The sequence below is a fragment of the Miscanthus floridulus genome, chromosome 8 (assembly GCF_019320115.1).
Source record: "Miscanthus floridulus cultivar M001 chromosome 8, ASM1932011v1, whole genome shotgun sequence".
NCBI classification, from domain to species: Eukaryota; Viridiplantae; Streptophyta; class Magnoliopsida; order Poales; family Poaceae; genus Miscanthus; species Miscanthus floridulus.
This window is the reverse complement of record NC_089587.1, coordinates 202,874,750-202,898,042: the sequence shown is the minus strand read 5'-3', so window position 1 is coordinate 202,898,042 and position 23,293 is coordinate 202,874,750. Positions and strand designations below refer to the sequence as shown.

Here is a 23,293-nt window from a genome sequence, read left to right as displayed (position 1 = left end):
TCACCGTCGGGTGGGGGAGACGGTAGATGTGAAGTTGAGGGGCGGCAACCTGACCCCCTTCGTGATGCGACCGTCGCGGGGGTTTCTTTCGCTGGTAAGTCGAGTGCCGCTGCAGCCTCTGAGCCTCCTCAATCTTCCTTTATCCCTTGTTTCTATATGCACGTTTGTGGTTTGTTCAGGGGATGAGGGACGTGCGCTCCTCCCCGCCGCCCGTTCCCGAGGACACGGGGCAGCGGGCGATTAACCGCGCTCACGCCGACGCGCAGAAGAAGCGGAAGGATGCTAAGGCGGCGAAGCGCACGAAGCACATCCTTGCGCGCGAGGCGTTGGATAAGTGCCGCCGTCAGTAGCGGAAGGAAGGTCTCCCGTTGGAGGAGTCCCTGTCGACGTCGTTGTCGACGGAGGCCTCGGACAGGAATGACAAGGGCGAGGTGGGGCGAGGCCCCCTAGACCACCTTCCGGACATCGAGGAGGTGGCGCCCGGGGCGTCGGTAAGCAGCCCGACACCCCCGGGAAGGGGAGAGGAAGCGGACCCGGGGCCGGCGGTGGCCCCCTCTGGGGCCGTGGCCGACACGCCCGAGGCGCGGGCGTTAGGCAAACGCGCCGTCAGCCCGGTAAGCTCGGCGGTCGTGGTGGAGCCGGTGGCGGTGGAGGCGACGCCACCGGCCCCGTAGAGGATCGAAGGGGCGCCGGGGTCCGCCGAGGACCGACCGGCGCCGGTGGATACGGACGCGACGCCCCTGCCGCCGCCTCTGCCGTTGCGGAGGAGGTTTGCTGTGGCGAAGCTGGGGCTGCCCCGTTCAAAGTAAGTGTGTTTTTGGCGGGGTTATGGTGTCTTCCATTCGCTTTTTTGGTCTCGTGCTGACCCTGTAGGTTGATTTTCTTTAGTCAGAAGCGGCCTGCGGACGACCTCCCCTTGGCGCCCCTTAAAGTGCTTAAGGCAAGCCCTGGCTCCTCTGCCCACTGGGTGGCGGAGGCACAAGCCGCCATCCAGCGTAGTGCGGCGTCGGCGAGGGTCGACCCACAGGAACCGACTGCCCAAGGAAGGGTTGCCGAGGCGGCCCCTACACGGTCGGATGGGACCGTCGTGCCCTTTGTTGCTGAGGTTCCTGGGGCCTTTGTTCGTCCTCAAGGACACGGCCGAGGGCGGGCGCTGGAGTACCTTCGAGCAGTACCGCAAGCTAGCGGAATGGTCGCTACGGACGGCGCTGTCTGTGGTGGCCGACGAACTGCCCGGAGTCGCTCAGGTTCATGTTTTCCTTTCTCGCGTGACGTTGTTCTTTCCTTGGTTTTGTCGCAATCGACAACCTCTGCTCTGCCTCCTCAGGAGCTCGAGACCTGGTCCCTCGGGAAGTCGGTCTTCCTCTGGCGGGAGAGGGGAATCTGGGACCAGCTTCAGAGGCAGAGGGGCCTTCTTGCCGATGCTAACGAGCTTCTGTTGGCCCAAAGCATGGAGGTGGAGGACCTCCGCCTTCACTGTGCCGACGCGAAGGTCGAGGCGGCCACGGCCTAGACGCAGATCGCCCCCTTGGCGGCGCGGATCAAGGAGCTGGAGGAGGAGCTTACCCACGCCGTCAGCGACCGGGATGCCTTCAGGTCCCGGGCTGAAGAAGCGACGACCTCGGGCAAGGCCCTCGCTGGGCAGCTGGGGGCAGAGGAGAGTGCGCACCGGCTGACCAAAGGCGCTCTGAACAAGGCCCTTGCTGCGGCTGAGGCCTCGCAAATCGAGGCTGTGGTTTTGAGGGGGACGATCGAGGGTGAGTTCGAGTCCCCTTGCTTTGTTTTCTTCCCCTTATGTTTGCTTCCTAACTTCCTCGTATGACACAGAGCTGGGGAGTGAAGCCTCCAGGGTGGCCGAGGCCTCTCGAGTCGAGGCCCAGCGGTTGAAGGCGAAAGCCGAGGCCTGCCAGGCCGAGGCCCGATGCTGGGAGCTGAAGGCCAAGGGTGAGCTCCGTGGGCTCCCGTCCCTAACTTAGGTTGTTTTTTCTCTGGCTCAACCTTATTTCATTTTCCGTGGTGCAGAGTCAGAGGCGGAGGTCGTTCAGGCCGCCGAGGCTTCCAGTGCGGTGTAGACGGTGCTCGAGACCGAGATCGGGGAGCACGAGGCACTAAAGCGTGCTGCCCTTTCCGCCTGTGAGGCCCTGGAAGTCGAGGGGGTTCAGTCGGGCAGCTCCCTGGGGAGCCGCTTGATTGCGCTGAGCAGCCAGATGCGCGAGCGGCTCCGAGGGGCGCTGCACACGGGTGTCAAGCGGGCGATGAAGCTACGATGCCTGGGAGAATGGGGGCTTTACCAGGACATACAGTACTATCTTCTTTGCTTGTAGTCAAGCTCATTGCTAGTTTCTTTCTTAGACCTTGCAAAATTTAGAAGAGCTGTTGTTCATAGGATATGCAGCACGGTCACTGGGAACATGTAACGATGCCACATTCCTAGTCCCTGGAATGTTGCTCCTGTTCTGGTAACGCCAGAACAATATTGTCCCTGCCTTGTCAAAACTTTTCTCAAGTACCTTATAACGTTCCTTAATAACATTCCTCGACTCCAGTGACCTGGGAACTTGGTGGCTATGATATGTAGTGGGTCTATTTCCTTACTTTGAAACCATTAATTGTCTTCTTTCTTTCTTGGAAAACTTTCCCAGGCAGTTTCATGGCCGTGGCTCATGGTATTCTTTGGTTGGATGTTAGTGTAAACAATTTGATGTATGGAAGTTTTAGAAGTGGGAAACAATAGCAAATTCAGGATATATAGTGGAAACAATAGGATATGTTCTAGAATTATGGTGGCTTTGTGCCCTTGCTTTCTGAAGAACCTGAAATTCCTGAGCATATGTATTCTAGGGTTGCTAACATCTCACTTACAGTATGTCATGCAGATTTTATGTTGCACAAAGAATTGTTTCCTTTTGGTATCCAGACAGATTGTACAGTTTTTATACTTGCTCTGTATCAGCAAGTAGACATTTATGGCCCCTATTGTGCCATAATATTCTAAGCTACTACATTTGTTGGTAGATATGATGTAGAATAATACTTCTTCATGTAGTTATTTGTTTGTGAGATAGGACAGATAGCTCTTGATATCCTTATTGGATACTTAGTGTAGTCCCTCTGTTCCAAATTGTAGGTCGCTTTAGACTTTTAGTATCCTCCTAACTGAAACTTCTCTAGCTTTGACCAAATTTATATGAAAATATATTAACATCTATGATATCAAATATATGCACTATCAAAGCATATTTCATGGTGGATATGAGGAACCTAGCTTGATGTTGTAGATGTTGGTGCATTTATTTATAAAGTTGGTCAAAGGTAATAAGTTTGATTTAAGACAAAACTAAAATGACTTACATTTTCAAATGGATGGAGTACTTCACTAGGAGAATTAAAATCTTAGAATTATTGTTCTGTGAGGTGATTAGGTCTTAATGATTCAAGAAGTCTCCGCGTATCCTTGACTGTACCTATTATCCCCTTTTTCTTAGTTTATTATGAAGATCGCATTATTACATCTATTGCTCTATTGTCAAAACTTCCTCTCCTGTGAATCTGTGTTTTCAAATTTTTATCAGCTAATTTTAAGCCATATCTATTAAGAGTTCTTCCAATTATTTTGCTAGTCAATATCCTGGAATAGTAGCTGGGTATATATTGCATTTCCGTATCCAATTTTATTTCATTCTGAACTACTACTACAACAAAACATTACCCCCAAGCAAATTGGGGTAGACTAGGTATGAAAACCAACAAGTTCAGACAAATGAAAAAAGGTTAATATTAGGAACAATAATATTCATTTCTTGGTGATGATTCTGGCATATAGAATGGTAATTTTCACACACTCCTATCCAAAGATGATTCTTTGGGACAGTCACGAAGTTTCGGGTCAATGGGGTTTGAGAAATGTGATTGAGGAACACGGTATGCTATTTGAAAAAGGTTTTGACAAGGCTGGGACAAGATTGTTCCCATGTTTCCAGAATGGGAATGATGGTATTCCCGGCACGAGGAACGAGGGCATGGCTCCACGTCCCCTGTGACTAGGCTTTGGATACTTTCCATTCCTTCAAGTCCATTTCTAACTACTTGGAGTAATCGTATTTTCTGAAATTTGAAGTTCCTCACATATTCTGTTTGTATTTACTTTTCCTTTTGTTTCTTAGGGATTGGTACAACCTTGAGAAATCAAAACGTGTTAAAGCATTCAGGTGTGGAGAGTTTGATGCCTGTATTGAGAAGGCAGAGGCCACTCAAGGGACTGTTGTGAAGAAAAGAGAGAAATATGCACGGAGAGAAGATGCTATTCTTCATGCACTTGAATTGGAGAGGAAGCAGCTTGCATCAAAGTATCAGACTCAAGGTTTCAGACCTGGACCACCTGGTAATATTTCAGGTAAGTTTAGGTGACAGTGAAGAGTTTTGTTAGTTGTTTAGGTTGTTTCTTGTATGTTATCCATGACCTTCAAACATTCTGAATCTAAAACTGAGCTGTCTTCGTGAAATTCAGCTTGCACAAAACATCGCAAAGACCTTGGAAGTACTCGCTACAAGAGTAAAAAGAGCAAGAAGCGCAAAGATGCATCTGTTCCTGCTGATGTAAAAAAAGAAGTGGGACAATGTTTTCTACATGCTGGTTCGAAGAGAAACTTTTCAGAATCTCTTACTCAAGGAAATGTTGTGAGTAATCACATGGGTGATTTATCCCATTTGAGACATTCTCATGGAGGTGCCACTTTAGAGAACAAGGAGAGGAGTACAATTGTGAAGAAAAATAGATCGGACGGAAGTGATTTTGAAGATTCTCTTGTTTCAAAATCAGACAGACGCAGACCACTTTCTCAAGTATTGCAGAGCAGTGAAAACTTGCCTCCTCACTTAAAGCAAAGCGATGATTTGGGGGCTTTGTTAATTGGGGAGAATAATAATTCTTCACTTGCCACCTCCCGGTCCAGAAGAAGTAAATATACATACATGGCTAGTGATTCTGGTGAAACTCAGAGTCATAGTGATTTACCTTCTATAAAGATGTCTTCTACTGGAGCTGATTTTGAGAATGAAAGCTATCTTCAGCATCCTGGTTATTTTTCTGAGCACACTTCTTCTGACTTTGTTGAGAAGCAAATAGCTGAGTCTTCAGAGAGGGAATGCTCAGAAAGTGAGACTGAAGATGACGCTGAACTTCTGCAAAGTATGTGCACCTCTAATTTCTTCTTTCCGATGGTTTGAATTCATGTTACATTGTCATAGAATGCTGGCTATAGCATAGCACAACATACTAAAACATTAGTATTAGCATCACACTTGCGATTTAGTGATGCAAATATTGACAATAAGGGCTGAAAATTACAGTGTAGCTGAAAGTGGAGGTGTTTTTTCCCTCAAAAAATGACTCACTATTAACATGGCAGTACAGATGTTTGTTTCGCATGATTGCAGTGGCTCTTTTGATGATTCATTTGCCCTGCATAAAACATGTTATAAAGTTTCACTTCACGCCAACTTGCTTCAGATTGCATTCTTGACTTACCCATATACAGCATGATTTACTTTCGTATATTGAATCACTGTAACTCTACACATACACTGGACCCCTAAATTTGTACTCCCTCCATACTAAAAAATGAAGTCGTTTTGGACAGCGACACGGTCTCCAAAGCATAACTTTGACTACTTATTTTTATAAAGATATTTATCAAAAAGTGATATATGTAAATTTTTGTGAAAGTATTTTTCAAGACAAATCTATACATATGGTTTTCACATTTCCAAACTCAACAACTTAAAAGTTATTCATGATTTATATTCCCAATGTTTGACCCAAGCCTTGTCCAAAATGACTTCATTTTTTAGTATGGAGGGAGTACATGCTTAGGGTTAAGGGTGATGAAGAACTAAATTGCTATAATTAATTTCTACATGTGATTGTGTTCATTTGTTCAAACCATGGGTAAGGCTTGTTGGATGATGTTGACGATAATTGATTCAGTTTTACTAGGTAAATATGTTAAGAAGAAAGAACAGTTGTAGGTATGAGATATTGTAATGACCTTGTCTTATGGTTAAGTATTATTGCATATAAGGTGGAGGAATCAAATACAAGGGAACACGGTCATACTTATAGAACTATGAGACTTTAAAGATGCAATAATTAGTCATTATGCATATTATGGATCATTGGCATTTTCATAAAGTAAATCCATGACTAAAAGAAGTCTTTGTACTTCCATTGGGCGTTTCTGAACTGGTAGTTCAGAGGTGAAATAGTAGGTACAGATCTATTACTTCTTACTATTTCAGCATCCCTGGCTTGCATTCTTTTTTTTTCCTTGGGGTTTTGTATTACAGTCAGAATTTAACTGTGTTAATATAATTTTGACAAAAATCATGCAAAACAAGGAATCTGGGAATCCCAGAGCCTGATTCATTAACAAATACTCTCTCCGTTCTAGATTATAAGACATTTTGACTTTTCTAGATACATTGCTTTTACTATGCATTTAGACATAGTGTATATCTAAGTGCATAGCAAAAACTATGTATCTAAAAAAGCCAAAATGTCTTATAAGTGTATAATTTATAGTCTGTTACTGATGTTATTTCTTGCATGAGTCTTCTGTAGATTTTATTGATAACTTTTGTATGGCAATTTTTTTTGGCAGATGCAAGCGTAATTCTACCTATAGAATCTTGTGCTCCTGATCCGTATTCTGTTCAAGTTTCTGATAAGTTCAAGCATGTGGATTATGATGACAATGAGGTGACATATTCTACTTATGTGCCCCAGTTGAATGAATCTGAGGAAGAGGATGGCTCTTCTGAGCTGGGTGTGTCTCAGTGGCACATGAAAGGTAAGCGCAACAATCGTAATGCCGCGAAGAGATTAGTGGATATGAGAGATGGAAATACATGGTTAAACAAATACAATGGACCATTAAAAGGGTCTTTGCATAACACAAATGGTGGGAATCCCAGAAAAGAAAGTATGCACACATCTGGTGAACAGTTTTTTGAGGAAAGCTTTTACCAAATTAAGGAGGAGCCCAATTATGATTCTGAGGAAACTAATTTATTTGAGGACATGAGCCATTCAGAGGCTAACTTGTATTATGGTAAAAAATACCCTTCATCCTTGAGAACCACAAGAGATCTTAGCCGAGGCTACAGTTACTTTAATGACTATGAGAATGACTCTTCAAATGTTTCTCCCCTAAATATGGACGCTGAACGGATATATCATGTTGATCGGAATGCATATTGGGATGGACCTTCATTTTACCAAAGGAAGTTGACTTCACGTTTTGGTAGCATGCGACCAATGTTGTTCAATGTTAACCTCAAAGTTCAGGCCAGCTACCAAGGAGAGCATGTCCCTCTTGTCTCTTTAATGAGCAGACTTAATGGCAAAGCAATTGTTGGACACCCTATCCAAATTGAAATAGTTGAAGATGGTTCCACAGATCATCTGGTATTCTGCGGTGATAGTGGTATGCAAGAGAGCACAGCTGCTCCACCTGCTTGGCCAACAGGTAGAAGAACTGCCATGCAAAGAGTTCCCCGTTCAAATCCATCAGGAGCACTGTTGGATGGCGATAATGAAGGTGGTCTTGTGTATTCTGATTATGAGATGAAACCAACCTTAAGAAAGTACTCATCGTCTTCGAATCACCAGGTTAAGGTGAGTAAGAAAAGCGGTTCGAATGCTAGGAGGTCATCAGCTAAGTCCCATAAGAAGTCATCCAAGAAAACAAACGTTAGAGCTCTCTCTTCCATTTCCACTGCAAAAAAACACCATGGAGAAGGTGGCCGAGCAAAGGCACATTGGCATAATGACATATTTGGTGGTTTAATCAGATCAGAAGGAGCAGTTCCTCTAGTGACATGTGTCCCAACGAAGGTTGTGTTCACTAGGATATTGGAAGCAGTTGGCAGGCCACCTCCATCTGTCGCTCACCGTGTTAGAATGGCTAGTCCTTCAGTGCGAGATCCTCCTTAGGCTTCAACTGTAGTGCTACATACGGTTTATGTTGCCAGCCGTTGACATGCAAGTTTTATGTACATTCCTGTTAATTGAAGAGGCAGACCATTCAATCAGCCGGTAACACCTGTGAAGAGTCAGATTGATATGGTTGCTCCTTGATAACTTGGAACAGTTGATCTCTTATTAGCAGTGGTGACAGCCTGTAAAGATCAATAACGCTTGTGTATTTCTGACTGGAGACTGAGATCATGAATGCTTCAGAACAGCTTGTGTATTTCTGACTGGAGACTGAGATCATGAATGCTTCAGAGCAGCTGAGCCATTGATACCATGAAGAGGTACTCTTTGGTGTAACTAGCACTGGTGACTGTGTCTTTTGGTTTCGCCACAACTGTCTCCTGTAAAGTACTAACTTCAGCATTTTAGGTGTCAATTTAGTTAAAACATTTGTGTCATCATATATAGCAATAGGTCATAGGTTTCCTAATGTCATGTATAATCCCCCAATTATATCCTGATGTGTCTGTTATTTATTGTCGAGAAGTAGTTGGTTCAACTGTATGTTTAGAAGCATGTGTATCTAGTCGATGTAATATATCAGAGCAAGTACTCCAACATCCCAATGGTGTAACAATCTAGTCATCCATGTGAAGTTTCCTCCATAGACATAGTGAACAAAAAGGGCATGCTCGGCAAGCTGGCTGCAGCTGCGCTGAGCCTTACCATTTATCCTGTTCGTTTGGTTTTTTTTTTTTTTTTTTTTTTTTGCTGATAAGTCATGGTTGAAAGTACTGTTGGCTGATTTGGTGTGAGATAAAAATATTGTTCGTTGGCTGAAAATATACGGCTTATAAGCCAAACAAGCACAAACGAACATGGCGCCTATCATTATCTTATCTCACTCATTAGAATGCTGCATGACAGATTTTTATATAGTGATGCTTGTTGTAACGGGGCTGCAAATATTAGTGCCTGAAAAAAATCGTCGTGGCCACCTTGATCTGCATTGATGGCACTGTAAGCTCGATCGTACCATTGAGCTGATGCCCTGGAAACGCTGCACGATCTTCGTCGCGCTGGAAACGCTGCACGATCTTCGTCGTTCCAGGCTGACGGGGAGGTTACAATGGCCCTGTTTGTTATTATATAGCCTTATATGAAAACGCTTTCCAGAGAATCTGTACAAAAGAATTTTAGTGCACAATTTATGTACTGCGGGGGTGGAGCTGTATAGATGAAAAGTACGTTGCGAAGCCTTTTATTTCTTTCTGAAACAATGATCCTTTGGCACAATCTTGATTAATGAGACTGAACGTTTTCTCGGAACGGAGGTCATAGTGCCCGGACGTTCGGATGCCCCTGCAACCTATCTCCGTTCGCTGATTTTTTCCACCCCGCAAGCGCATCCCGCCCCATTGCAGCATCCACGTGTCTGGAGGACTCACCTCGCCCTTGCAGCCCGCCCTCGTTCGCCCCACTCGCACCCCGCACCTATCGGGCCCTGACCGCTGGCCCTGAGCGCGCCCCATCCACAGGACACAGGTGCGCCGCGCGCCCCGTCCGCCAGCCCCAACTCGCCGCGCCCCATTCCTCGGTGCCCGCGCCGTGCCACCATCACTCCCCGCGGCTCCCTACTCTTCAAACAATATGAAAGATATGCAACATGAAACACTTGAATGCAACATACTTGAACATACAATTGCAATATATGTGTGAAACATATACAATATCTAGATAAAGTATTTGCAACTTGCAATATGAAAACACTTACTGCAACATAAGACTGAAACATTTGAAACATATTGTTGCAACGTATGTGTGAAACATATGTAACATCCAGATAAGAACGCTTGCAGCATACGTCTAGAACGGATGAAAAAATTTTGAACAAACCTCAGAAGCACTTGCAACATGCCTCTGAAACACTTGTAACATATGCAACATACCTCTGAAACACTTGAAAAATAAGCTTGCAACATGCGCTTTCATCGCAACATCTTCTTGCTGAGGTCGTGCATCGCGGCGGCCATGGCGTCGACAGCGGCCATGACCTTCTGGTGGGGAACAACGGCGTCAGCAGCACCTCGGCAGCACCCTAGCAGCACCTCAGCGGGTGCGGGGGACGAGGCACGGCGATGGAGGGGGCGCGGTGCTAGATGGGGGAGCCGCGCGCGCGAGATGGGGTGCACGGCGGGGAAGATGGCAGCAACGAGCGTACGACGCAAAGCAGCACGCGATGGGTGAAAGCGATGGGAAGATATTTTGAAGAGAGGAGACGAGAGATGTAGAGCGTAAATAGGCCTGTTGGACTGGTACACGTCCGTACTTCCGCTCTTGAACATTACTGTTCTGGGAATCGCCAGTGTCCACTGCCCACACAACACAAGGCAGAAGGCAGATCAAATCAAATCATTTCGCACGTAAGCAAAGATCTGACAGTTTGAGCTAAGCAGCCAAACAAACAATTGAAAGTTGAAACAGCCCGAACCAAAAGCAAGCAGCAGCAACAGCAGCCAGCAGTCAACCCGAATGAATTTCTAACGATCTTTACCGAACCGTACGAGCTCAATTATCGGTCCAAGTAAGCAGGATCCATGAAAGCCTAGACCATAGACCGTTAGAGGGTTTGTCCCGCGGCAGCCTCGACACGCTGCAGCTGTCTCCTAGATCTTGTGCCTGTACTGGCACAATCTTCCATAGTTTCGTGAATCTGGATGTTCCGAGTTACTGACTTTGACTAAATTTATATAAAAAATATTAATATTTATAATATCAAATAAATATCACTAAATTCGTTATATGATATATTTTTATAATAAATTTATTTAAAGACATAAACATTAATACTATTTTTTATAAATTTAAATTAGTTTGATCAGCACGAATCACATATAGTTACATTCTTTTTTGGAATGGGGAGTACTGTGATTCTGAATCATAGATTTAAACAGCGTTCGTCGCACTGCAAACTACGGAACCTAAGCTTCAATCGCAAGATAGTATTACATTGTTCTTGTACCCACAGGTTTAGGCGTTTAGCATTTTCCCAGGCCGACGGCACATGGGACACCCCCAAGTCAACTTGCCCCGTCGTTCTTCACAAAGTCAATCGTCACAAAGTCAACATACACGCTTGGCGTGATGCCACCCTCCTTCCCAACCGCTTAACATGACCAAGGCCAACCCCTCTCAACTCGTCACCGGCCCATGATTCCATGAAGCGAACAGCTCAGCACGACGCGGGCGACGACGACGACAACCGCAGCGCTCGCAACCCGTCCGTCAGAGTCTCCTCTGGTCTCGTAGCCATGAACCAAGCTGCGGCACCCGACAACGACAACGACAGGCGCCGCATCCCCCGCGTCATCCGCAACGCCGTCGACGGCGCGTGGGAGCGGCCACCCCACCACGCTGGCTACAGCCCGGCCGTGCCCGTCCAGATGGTCGGCGCCCACCGTTGGGCGCGCTACGACGACGTCGTGTCCATGCTGCGCTCCCTCGCCAACTCAAGCCTCCTCGAGCAGGAGGCCCGCGAGGACGCGAGGGCGACCATTCGGGGCCTGTACCAGCACCCGACGCCGTTCGACACCGATGTCCGCTTCCCCGAGGCGGAGTTCTTCCTGTCCGTCGACCACGGCACGTTCGGGCAGTGCATGAACCGCGTACAGAAAGCGCTGCTGCAGGTGGAGGCGGCCACCAAGGGGTATCTCTCGCAGCGCACCGTCACCGCGTGCGAGTCCAGCTGTCAATTACGCGGCCGGAACGGCGACTCTGGTGTGGCCGGAGGAGCCCGGGAAGCCTGTGCTGTTAAGGATGAAAACGGACGGAATCGAACGGAGAACTCCTCAACCGTTTTCTACTTTTACATTTGAATACGAAAACGAAAATGAAAGCGGACAAACCAAACACGAAAACGAACACGAACTTACGAAATATCGAGAATTTCGAAAACGAAACAATTCGAGCGGAATTATATCGAACACGGTCGGTATACGAGAATTCAATACGAACCGACCCACAGTGCATAACATTAAACAAGTTCATGGCCAAATACATAACAAATTCGCGACTAACAAGTGCATGATCTAGTTCAAATTAACAAGTGCGTGACCCGTGGTCTTAAGTAGTACGACACACAATTAACAGAACATGAACATCTAGAGCTCATAAGCATCATCCATGATGTTAGGATCAGAGTTCCCATCGCTCTCCATGTCTTTTGCATCCTCATTGTCCTCCTCAGAGTCCCCATCGCCCTCCTTGTCCTTGTCCTAGAAATTTGCAAAGTGAATATATACAGAGGAGCATTAGGGAGTTCCATAGAATCAGCCGAGTTGCATATGGCAGCTAGCTAGTGCATCCGATCCATCTCTCCTTGCCAGAACATGCATATGCTGATAATTAAGGCTTACTGATAATGCAATGCACTCTCTTTGGGTATTAGTGTGATCAGTGTATGAGAATAAGAAATGTTTTTATTTGTGCTACAATCAACCCGATCCTCCCTCCAGTAGGCCACCAGTACTAGACCAAGTACATGCATGCCATGGCACCATATATAGATGGAGTTGAAAGTGTGTGCAGTGTGCTACTCCACTCAACAAGATAGCTTTAACAGCAGCCAACATCAAATATAGACAGAGGAGAGGATAAACATACCTCAATTTTCAGTTTAGCCACAACATTAGTCAAAGCATCAACTTCAAGATCACTCACAATTGATCCAACCACTTTCGCATCTGAACAAAATATTAGTAAGGGGAAAATATCAATGCATTATTATGCTGCAATTACAAGTGTATAACTGAAAAAAGAGATAAAATGACCACCTTTACTTGCTGCAGCAACCCAGTCCTTTGTGCAAATTAATGCCTGTACCATCTCGGGATCAAGACGACTGCGATAGGGATCAACAACACGACCAGCAGCACTAAATGCAGACTCGGATGCTACCGTTGATACTTGTATAGCCATTAAATCCCGAACAATCTGTGAAAGGATAGGATACTCTTCTCTCTTGTTTTTCCACCAAGCTAAGATGTCAAACTCACCAACAATTTTCAGTAGTGGTTCCCCCATATACCTCTCCAACTCATTTGTCTCAACCATAGTGTCGGTGTTTTGGACCGGGGGGTCCTCAACCGACTAGTGAATTTGTTCTGCGTGCTCCCGATTCCGGATGGTGATGCAAAGAGACACAAGGTTTATACTGGTTCAGGCAATCGGCGCCCTACGTCCAGTCTGAGGGATAGAACTTGTATTCTTTGCACCGAAGTGCTCGTAGTAGGGGGTTACAAGCTAAGGGAGAGAGGGAACTTGTCCCAGGTCTCGGCAGGGTGTCGTGGAGCCGTCTGAGACGTTGGTCTCAAGCGGCTGGAAGGCGTGCGTGTGTGTGTGTTCTCCGAGGGTCCCCCCTAAGTGGCCCAAGTCCTCTCCTTTTATAGTTGAAGGGGGGACAAGGGCAGTACATGTATTACTATGCGGCGTCGTGCCGACAGGGACGGCATGTCCAAGCCCTGTGGCCTGTTCCTGTGGCGGCGTGGTCGTCGGAGCGGCCCATCCTTGGAGTACTGGGGCGGCGTGGTCGTCCCATCAGGTCCTGTGCGTCGTGGAAGCCCCAGGAATGCCTCGGAGTGGACGTGGCGGCGACCATAAGCCGCCGTGGACGGACTATGCACGAGGCCGAAACTTGGTCGGGGCCGAGGCTGGTACTGCGGTGGGGGGGTCTCGGCGGGCGCGGACCCCAACATTGCCGAGGCCCTGATGTACAGTGCCGAGGCCTTGTTGTACAGCGCCGAGGCCTTGAGCGGGCGACTGATCGTGGACACAGTGGTAGGACACAGTGGCCAGTAACCCCCGCCACATCCGGTCCCAGGCACTGACGGCGGCTGATCATGGTCACAGTGTTTGGACACAGTGGCCGGTAATCCCTGCCGTGCCCTGTCCTGGCCGGTATGGTGCTGATGCGACCTCGGGTCGCGTCGGTCCTTCTCCTGTCCTGTGCGTCGTGGAAGCCCCAGGAATGCCTCGGAGTGGACGTGGCGGCGACCATAAGTCGCTGTGGATGGACTATGCACGAGGCCGAAACTTGGTCGGGGCCGAGGCTGGTACTGCGGTGGGGGGGTCTCGGCAGGCGCGGACCCCAACATTGCCGAGGCCCTGATGTACAGTGCCGAGGCCTTGGTGTACAGCGCCGAGGCCTTGAGCGGGCGGCTGATCGTGGACACAGTGGTAGGACACAGTGGCCAGTAACCCCCGCCACATCCTATCCCAGGCGCTGACGGCGGCTGATCGTGGTCACAGTGTTTGGACATAGTGGCCGGTAATCCCCGCCGTGCCCTGTCCTGACCGGTATGGTGCTGATGCGACTTCGGGTCGCGTCGGTCTTTCTGTGACGTTGAGCCGCTGTCCGGCTGAGATCACGGGAGTGGTTGAAAGCATTAATGGGATGTGACCGGCTGTCGGGAGGGTCGGTCGAGGCGGGGGGCGACGGACCACGGGTGAGCCGGCCTCGAGCGACACGGAGAATGGGGCCTTGCACGAGACGGAGATCAGGCTCCTGGCCGAGGCTCCGCGCGAGAGGCCTCGCGTGGTACGGAGAACGTGCCTCCTGCTAAGGCCTTCTGTGGAGAGCCTCGGGCGAGGCGGAGACGGCGTTTCCTGCCGAGGCCTCCCTGGGGAGCCTCGCTAGGCCGTCGAGACCTCCTTCTCGGGGCTCGAGGCAAGGAGGAGGAGGACCCAGTGGGCCTGGTCGCGACGGGGAGGGGCCCATGACTTATCCTTTTGCTTTTATCATCATTATTATTTTTTAGATGGGACTTGGGCAACCCATTTGATGTTTTGCTTGGGGTACCCCATTCTAAGGTACCCGACAGTAGCCCCCGAGCCTCGGGGAGAGTGCGTGCACTCCCCCTGAGGGTTTGCCGAGGCTTGTACTCCCCCGGAGGGTTTGTACCTGCCCCGTAGGAATTGGGGTTTATTTTTTGAGGTTCTGGTGGGTGCGCGCGAGCGCACCCGCCGGGTGTAGCCCCCGAGCCCCTGGGGGAGTGGAGTTACTCCTCTAGGGGCTTTCTTCATTTCCGTGTCTGAACGAGTAGTTCTTATTGCATTTGCCAAGCCCCCAAGCGCAAGTTCGGGTTGCGGGGGTGTCGGCGAGGCTGCAGGGAAAAAAGGCCTCTAGCCTCTGCGCGGAGCAAGAGGTTCGCCAGGGCCCCTTGACTTTGGGTATGATCCTCACGCTTCCTTTCGCTCGGAAGGAGGGGTGAAACGTGCCATGCTACCCTCGATGGGCACGAGCGTGGACACTTTCGGTGAGTTGTTAGCGGGTAGTCCGAGTGGAGGCCCGAGCCCCGTTCGCTGGGGGACGGCTAGTGGTCTAGGGACGCACTCCAAGAGTACCAGGGGGTTTCTCTAGTGGGTGCTGAGGCCGTTCACGGGCCTCGGTGGCTCGGTGCCTCCCTACGGTGGGATCCCATTCGGATACTTCCCCGCCGATCTCGGACACGACTTAGGACGCCCTGAGCGACCGTTCGCTCGGGTCTGGGCCATTCGTAGGCTCGCCCTAATGTCGTCCCTGACTCTGTTGCCCTGGGGCGGCTGTCGAAACCTTTTGGAGGCCCAGCCTTCGAACCCCTGGACCGTAACGGGCTCGGCGCCCTTTTATCGTGTTTGTAGCAAAACCTCTAGCGCGGTTTTGGACCGTTTGTCTTTGTCTTGGGTGTTCTGGCCCTTTCATCTGGTCTTCACGTGTCCTTTTTGTTCGGACAGAGGGTTAGTTTGCCGAGCCCATTCTGGTCTTGGCAAGGTTGCAGGAAGAGCCCCTAGCCTCTGCGTGAGAGGGCCGTCGGGAGTTCTCCTGACTTTTTATACGCCCCTCGCGCGTGAGGGTTTGTTTGCCGAGGCCCCTTTGGGCGCGAGCCCGGGTCGTGAGGTCTCGGCATACTTGCAGGAGGAGCCCCTTAGCCTCTGCATAGGGCGAGAAGGTCGTTAGGGGTTCCCCTGACTTTTTATGCGACCCTCGCGCTTCCTTTTCGCTCGGAAGGAGGGGTGGAATGTGCCTCGCTACCCTCGATGGGCACGAGCGGTGGCACTTCCGGTGAGCTGTTATCGGGTAGTCCGAGTGGAGGTCCGAACCCCATTCGTTAGGGGACGGCTAGCGGTCCAGAGACACACTCTAAGAGTACCAGAGGATTTCTCTAGTGGGTGCCGAGGCCGTTCGTTGGGCCTCGGTGGCTCGGTGCCTCCCTACGGTGGGATCCCATTCGGATACTTTCCTACTGGTCTCGGACACAACTTTGGGCGTCCCAGGCGTTTCGCTCGCTTGGGTCTTGGCCCCATATAGGCTCGCCCGTAGTTGCCCCTGACTCTGTTATCCTAGGGCAGCTATCGAAACCCTTTGGGGTCCAGCCTTCGAACCCCTGGATCGTAACGGGCTCAGAGCCCGATTCCTTCCTATGAAAGGAACAGGCCGCGGGAAATGTCCTCCCTATCGACTCGGCCGCGGGTGGCGCGCCTTTTGAGGCGGTTTCATGGGAAGGCAAAACGACGCCTGCTGCCGTAGTGGGCGAGCGCGACGTGATGGACGGGACGTAACTGTTCACGCATTTAATGTGGGAGACGTGGGCGCGTGGGCCGCCGAAATCGGCTCGTGGTTAACTGCGCCGGACGGGGAAAACCTCCCTGATTTCATCGCCCGTTCGTTTCACCTCCTCCCTGCATAAATACCCGAAGAGTCTCGCCCCTCTTTATCTTACCTTGCCTGCCTCCTCCATCGAGCCGTCGCCAGAGCAGCGGGTGCCGGGAAGAAGAGGAGAGAAGAGCGAGTCTAGGGAGAAAGCGAGAAAAAAGCGAGAGCATGGAGGGAGGGAGAAAAACTCACCACCGCGCCCGATTCCTCCATCACATTCATGGCCGGCAACGTCGTCGTTGTCGAGGTGGACCCCTGGGATCCGTCGGATGTCACTGAGGAGATGCTCCAGTCGCTTGTCGATGGTGGACTCCTCCGCCCGGTGACAGACCCTAGTAGGCCAGAGTGGATTGCTCCGTACGGTGAGCTGGAGCCGAGGCCCCACGACGGCTACGTCGTGAGCTTCGTCTCCTTCCACGAGCGCGGCCTCGGCGTTCCGGCGGACCGGTTCATGCGGGCGCTCCCGCATTACTACGGAGTGGAGCTCCACAATTTTAATCCCAGCTCCATCGCTCAGGCAGCTATCTTTGTTGCCGTCTGCGAGGGGTATTTGGGGATCGCTCCCCATTGGGATTTGTGGCTCCACCTGTTCCGGGCGGGGCATACTACCAAGCCGACGGGCACGTCGGGCAAGAGGAAGGCGTCGAGGGCCGGAGGCTGCACTCTCCAAGTGCGTCAGGACCGCCTGCACCTCTACATCCCAGCCCAACTCGCGTCCTCCAACCGCCGGTGGTACACGAGTTGGTTCTACCTCCACAACGACGACGGGGGACTTCCCCCTTATACTGGGCGGATTGTGGGGAGTTGCCCGGAGAAATGGAAATGGGGCGTCCCGAAGGTCGACCAGCCCAAGCTGGAGCCGCTCCTGGAGGGGCTGGCGAGGCTGCGAAACCATGGCCTCACTGTTGCTGTGGTCATGGCCGCCTTCCACCGCCGGAGGGTGCTGCCGCTGATGGCTCGACGGCGGCGGCTGTTCGAGATGAGGCCGGGTGAGCCTGTCGAAGGCACCCGGATGTCTTCCTCCGCCCTCTCCGATGAGGAGATTCACCGTCGGGTGGGGGAGACGGTAGATGTGAAGTTGAGGGGCGGCAACCTGACCCCCTTCGTGATGCGACCGTCGCGGGGGTTTCTTTCGCTGGTAAGTCGAGTGCCGCTGCAGCCTCTGAGCCTCCTCAATCTTCCTTTATCCCTTGTTTCTATATGCACGTTTGTGGTTTGTTCAGGGGATGAGGGACGTGCGCTCCTCCCCGCCGCCCGTTCCCGAGGACACGGGGCAGCGGGCGATTAACCGCGCTCACGCCGACGCGCAGAAGAAGCGGAAGGATGCTAAGGCGGCGAAGCGCACGAAGCACATCCTTGCGCGCGAGGCGTTGGATAAGTGCCGCCGTCAGTAGCGGAAGGAAGGTCTCCCGTTGGAGGAGTCCCTGTCGACGTCGTTGTCGACGGAGGCCTCGGACAGGAATGACAAGGGCGAGGTGGGGCGAGGCCCCCTAGACCACCTTCCGGACATCGAGGAGGTGGCGCCCGGGGCGTCGGTAAGCAGCCCGACACCCCCGGGAAGGGGAGAGGAAGCGGACCCGGGGCCGGCGGTGGCCCCCTCTGGGGCCGTGGCCGACACGCCCGAGGCGCGGGCGTTAGGCAAACGCGCCGTCAGCCCGGTAAGCTCGGCGGTCGTGGTGGAGCCGGTGGCGGTGGAGGCGACGCCACCGGCCCCGTAGAGGATCGAAGGGGCGCCGGGGTCCGCCGAGGACCGACCGGCGCCGGTGGATACGGACGCGACGCCCCTGCCGCCGCCTCTGCCGTTGCGGAGGAGGTTTGCTGTGGCGAAGCTGGGGCTGCCCCGTTCAAAGTAAGTGTGTTTTTGGCGGGGTTATGGTGTCTTCCATTCGCTTTTTTGGTCTCGTGCTGACCCTGTAGGTTGATTTTCTTTAGTCAGAAGCGGCCTGCGGACGACCTCCCCTTGGCGCCCCTTAAAGTGCTTAAGGCAAGCCCTGGCTCCTCTGCCCACTGGGTGGCGGAGGCACAAGCCGCCATCCAGCGTAGTGCGGCGTCGGCGAGGGTCGACCCACAGGAACCGACTGCCCAAGGAAGGGTTGCCGAGGCGGCCCCTACACGGTCGGATGGGACCGTCGTGCCCTTTGTTGCTGAGGTTCCTGGGGCCTTTGTTCGTCCTCAAGGACACGGCCGAGGGCGGGCGCTGGAGTACCTTCGAGCAGTACCGCAAGCTAGCGGAATGGTCGCTACGGACGGCGCTGTCTGTGGTGGCCGACGAACTGCCCGGAGTCGCTCAGGTTCATGTTTTCCTTTCTCGCGTGACGTTGTTCTTTCCTTGGTTTTGTCGCAATCGACAACCTCTGCTCTGCCTCCTCAGGAGCTCGAGACCTGGTCCCTCGGGAAGTCGGTCTTCCTCTGGCGGGAGAGGGGAATCTGGGACCAGCTTCAGAGGCAGAGGGGCCTTCTTGCCGATGCTAACGAGCTTCTGTTGGCCCAAAGCATGGAGGTGGAGGACCTCCGCCTTCACTGTGCCGACGCGAAGGTCGAGGCGGCCACGGCCTAGACGCAGATCGCCCCCTTGGCGGCGCGGATCAAGGAGCTGGAGGAGGAGCTTACCCACGCCGTCAGCGACCGGGATGCCTTCAGGTCCCGGGCTGAAGAAGCGACGACCTCGGGCAAGGCCCTCGCTGGGCAGCTGGGGGCAGAGGAGAGTGCGCACCGGCTGACCAAAGGCGCTCTGAACAAGGCCCTTGCTGCGGCTGAGGCCTCGCAAATCGAGGCTGTGGTTTTGAGGGGGACGATCGAGGGTGAGTTCGAGTCCCCTTGCTTTGTTTTCTTCCCCTTATGTTTGCTTCCTAACTTCCTCGTATGACACAGAGCTGGGGAGTGAAGCCTCCAGGGTGGCCGAGGCCTCTCGAGTCGAGGCCCAGCGGTTGAAGGCGAAAGCCGAGGCCTGCCAGGCCGAGGCCCGATGCTGGGAGCTGAAGGCCAAGGGTGAGCTCCGTGGGCTCCCGTCCCTAACTTAGGTTGTTTTTTCTCTGGCTCAACCTTATTTCATTTTCCGTGGTGCAGAGTCAGAGGCGGAGGTCGTTCAGGCCGCCGAGGCTTCCAGTGCGGTGTAGACGGTGCTCGAGACCGAGATCGGGGAGCACGAGGCACTAAAGCGTGCTGCCCTTTCCGCCTGTGAGGCCCTGGAAGTCGAGGGGGTTCAGTCGGGCAGCTCCCTGGGGAGCCGCTTGATTGCGCTGAGCAGCCAGATGCGCGAGCGGCTCCGAGGGGCGCTGCACACGGGTGTCAAGCGGGCGATGGCCATCATCTCCTCTCACTACCTTGGCGTCGACCTCCCAGCCATCAGTGATGGCTACGTTCTGCTTGATGATGATGAGGAGGCCCACGCGGCAGTCGCGAAGCTGCTGGAGGCGGCGGAAGGCCCTGGCACGGCGCTAGCGACGCTCTTTGAAGACGAGGTGGTTCCTCCCCTACCCTCTGCTGGTGCTGGGGGCCCTGAGCCTTAATCTGGGCCCCGGGGGATATGTAAAGATAGAATAGGGGTTATTTTTGTATCACAACGTTTGTGGCCGTCGAGGCTTTTATTTCTGACGTATCTGTGTTTCTTAGTTGTTTTTCTCATGTTTCCGAGCCTTTGCCCTCTGTTGCTCCTGATCCAATTTCATTTGCGAAACACCCCTTTGGGGCCTAAGCTGTCCCTTGAGCGAGAGGTAGTGAGGGAGTGCCGTAGCCCGGAGGTGTAGGCCGTCTCGCGACTCAGCCGGCCTCTTGCTTAGGAAACAGACCTTGGTCCGAGTCTCCACAAATGATTCGTCAGAGCCTGCTAGAGACTTGGCGTAGGAATTTTTTTCGAAAAGCAACTAAAAAAATGGTGCGTGGGACCTAGGGGAAGTCTCCCATCTAGCCCCCGAGGGAGGCTTGGTTCTGCCAAGGCAGAGCCGAGTCTCCCTTATTGTGTTTATTGTACTGCCGAGACCTACTGTGGGCTTGGGGGGTTTCTCGAAAAGTAAAGACCAACTAAAGAGCGCTTTTTAATTGCATTTCGAGAAACGATATATACAATGCTTGGAAATTTAGGGATAAAAGCGACGTAGCTGTTCTATGTTCCAAGCATTGGTGAAGATTTCGCCCTTCTCGTTGGCCAGCTTGTAGGTCCCGGGCTTCAGGACTTGGGCAATGATGTACGGTCCTTCCCATGGCAGGGTTAGCTTATGGCGACCCTTGTTGCTCTGTGCTAGCCTCAGCACCAGGTCGCCTACCTTCAGGTCTCGGCCTCGGACGCGTTGGGCCTGATAGCGCCGTAGGCTCTGCTGATACTTGGCCGAGTGTAGTAGCACGACATCTCGGGCTTCCTCCAGCTGATCGAGGGCGTCCTCTCAGGTTGTGCGGTTGCTTTGTTCGTTATAGGCTTGCAGCCTTGGGGAACCATATTCTAGGTCGGTGGGGAGGATGGCCTTGGCCCCATAGACTAGGAAGAAAGGCGTGAACCCCGTGGCTCGGCTCGGAGTGTTCCTCAGGCTCTAGATGACCGATGGGAGCTCAGCGAGCCATTTCTTGCCATACTTTTTCAACCGGTTGTGAATTCTTGGCTTGAGGCCTTGTAGGATCATGCCGTTGGCACGCTCTACTTGGCCGTTGGTCCTTGGGTGTCCTACGGCCGACTAGGCCACACGGATGTGGTGGTCGTCACAAAATGTCAGGAACTTTTTGCTGGTGAACTGCGTCCCGTTGTCGGTAATGATGGTGTTGGGGACCCCGAACCGGTGGATAATGTCAGTGAAGAACAGCACTGCCTGTTTGGATTTGATTCGATTGATCGGACGGGCCTCGATCCATTTGGAGAACTTGTCGATTGATACCAGTAGATGGGTGTAGCCCCCGGGGGCCTTTTGCAGAGGCTCGACCATGTCGAGCCCCCACACGGCGAACGGCCATGTGATGGGGATGGTTTGCAAGGCCAGGGCCGGGAGATGTGTCTGCCGAGCGTAGTACTGGCATCCTTCGCAGGAGCGTATTAGCTTGGTAGCGTCGGCGACCGCCGTCGACCAGTAGAACCCTTAGCGGAAAGCGTTCCCTACGAGCGTCCGAGGCGCCGCATGGTGCCCGCAGGCGCCTGCATGTAAGTCCCAAAGTAGGGCTTGGCCCACCTCGGAACTGATGCATCGTTGAAGGATGCCTGAGGGACTTTGCCTGTATAATTCACCATTGTAGAGGGCGTAGGTCTTGGCTCGGCGCGCAAGCCATCGTGCTTCAGTTCGGTCGTTGGGAAGCTCCCCCCGGTCAAGCCAATCGAGGAATGGGACTCGCCAATCCGCGTCCTGATCATTCTGCGGAGGCTCGGCGTTGACTTCCATGACCTCAGGCTTGGTCGAGGGGGTCTCGGCAGCAGAGGGGGTATTTGGCTTTGCCATGGGTTCCCCAGGTGGGCCCTCCTCTATTGTCGAGGTGCAGCCGATGGACGGTTTGTGGAGGTCTCTAGCGAAGACGTTCGGGGGGACCGGGGCCTGTGCTGAGGCTATCTTTGCCAGCTCGTCGGCGGCCTCGTTGTACTTTTGCGCGACGTGATTTAGTTCGAGACCGTCGAACTTGTCTTCTAGGCGTCGCACCATCTTGCAGTAAGCCTCCATTTTAGGGTCAAGGCAGTTTGACTCCTTCATCACTTGGTCTATGACGAGCCGCGAGTCACCTCGAATGTCGAGGCACCGTGCCCCAAGCTCGATGGCGACTTGTAAGCCATTGATGAGGGCCTCGTATTCGGCCACGTTGTTGGAGGCGGGGAAGTGGAGCCGCACCATGTAGCGCATGTGTACTCCGAGGGGCGAAATGAAGAGCAGACCCGCGCCTGCCCCGGTCTTCATTAGGGATCCGTTGAAGTACAGGGTCCAGCACTCCATCTGAATCTGAGCAGGTGGCAATTGAGTATCTGTCCACTCAGCCATGAAATCGGCCAAGACCTGAGACTTGATCGCTTTTTGAGGCGCAAAGGTCAAGGTTTCCCCCATAAGCTCGATAGCCCACTTGGCTATCCTGCCCGAGGCCTCCCAGTTGTGAACTATCTCGCCCAGGGGGAAGGATGATACCACAGTCACTGGGTGCGACTCGAAGTAGTGGTGCAGTTTGCGCCGGGCCAGGACCACGGCGTAGACTAGCTTCTGGATGTGGGGGTAGCGTGCTTTGGTCTCAGAGAGCACCTCGCTGATGAAATAGACCGGTCGCTGGGTAGGCAGAGTATGCCCTTCTTCCTGCCTCTCCACTACTACGGCGGTGCTGACCACTTGGGTTGTTGCGGCGACATAGAGTAAGAGGGCCTCGTCCAAGGTCGGGGGTATCAGAACGGGAGGATTGGTGAGCAGCCTCTTGAGTCTGTCGAGGGCTTCCTCGGCCTCGGGGGTCCAGGAAAAACGCTCGGACTTTCTCAAGAGTTGGTACAGAGGCAAACCTTTTTCGTCGAGGCGCGAGATGAAGCGGCTCAGGGCCGCAAGGCATCCCATGACCCTCTATACTCCCTTGAGGTCTCTGATTGGTCCCATGCTGGTTATAGCCGAGACCTTCTCTGGGTTGGCCTCAATGCCGCGTTCCGAGACTATGAATCCCAAGAGCATGCCTCAGGGGACCCCGAACACACA

The 23,293-nt window shown here is 52.3% G+C and overlaps 2 protein-coding genes across 2 annotated transcripts; one reads left to right on the top strand and one right to left on the bottom strand.

Annotated features, from left to right (window-relative positions):
• Positions 1–343: 343 nt before the first annotated feature.
• LOC136470509 (uncharacterized) lies at positions 344–990 on the bottom strand. Its single transcript, XM_066468338.1, has 2 exons — positions 911–990; positions 344–791 (listed from the first exon to the last, which is right to left on the bottom strand). The coding sequence occupies exons 1-2, from the start codon at positions 988–990 to the stop codon at positions 344–346; spliced, it is 528 nt and encodes a 175-aa protein (XP_066324435.1).
• Positions 991–1,076: 86 nt separating this feature from the next.
• Positions 1,077–8,462, top strand: LOC136470508 (uncharacterized protein At1g51745-like). The gene is made up of 4 exons (XM_066468337.1): positions 1,077–1,247; positions 4,099–4,393; positions 4,508–5,188; positions 6,660–8,462. The coding sequence occupies exons 1-4, from the start codon at positions 1,077–1,079 to the stop codon at positions 7,991–7,993; spliced, it is 2,481 nt and encodes an 826-aa protein (XP_066324434.1). The 3' UTR covers positions 7,994–8,462.
• The last annotated feature ends 14,831 nt before the right edge of the window (positions 8,463–23,293 follow it).

Excerpts from the sequence above, each read along its gene's own strand:
- LOC136470509 (XM_066468338.1), bottom strand. The coding sequence starts at position 990 with ATGGCGGCTTGTGCCTCCGCCACCCAGTGGGCAGAGGAGCCAGGGCTT. Across the intron at positions 792-910 it reads TTAAGGGGCGCCAAGGGGAG|CCCCAGCTTCGCCACAGCAA; the intron begins GTCGTCCGCAGG and ends TGAACGGGGCAG.
- LOC136470508 (XM_066468337.1), top strand. The coding sequence starts at position 1,077 with ATGGGACCGTCGTGCCCTTTGTTGCTGAGGTTCCTGGGGCCTTTGTTC. Across the intron at positions 1,248-4,098 it reads AACTGCCCGGAGTCGCTCAG|TATTTTCTGAAATTTGAAGT; the intron begins GTTCATGTTTTC and ends TTGGAGTAATCG. Across the intron at positions 5,189-6,659 it reads TGACGCTGAACTTCTGCAAA|ATGCAAGCGTAATTCTACCT; the intron begins GTATGTGCACCT and ends TTTTTTTGGCAG.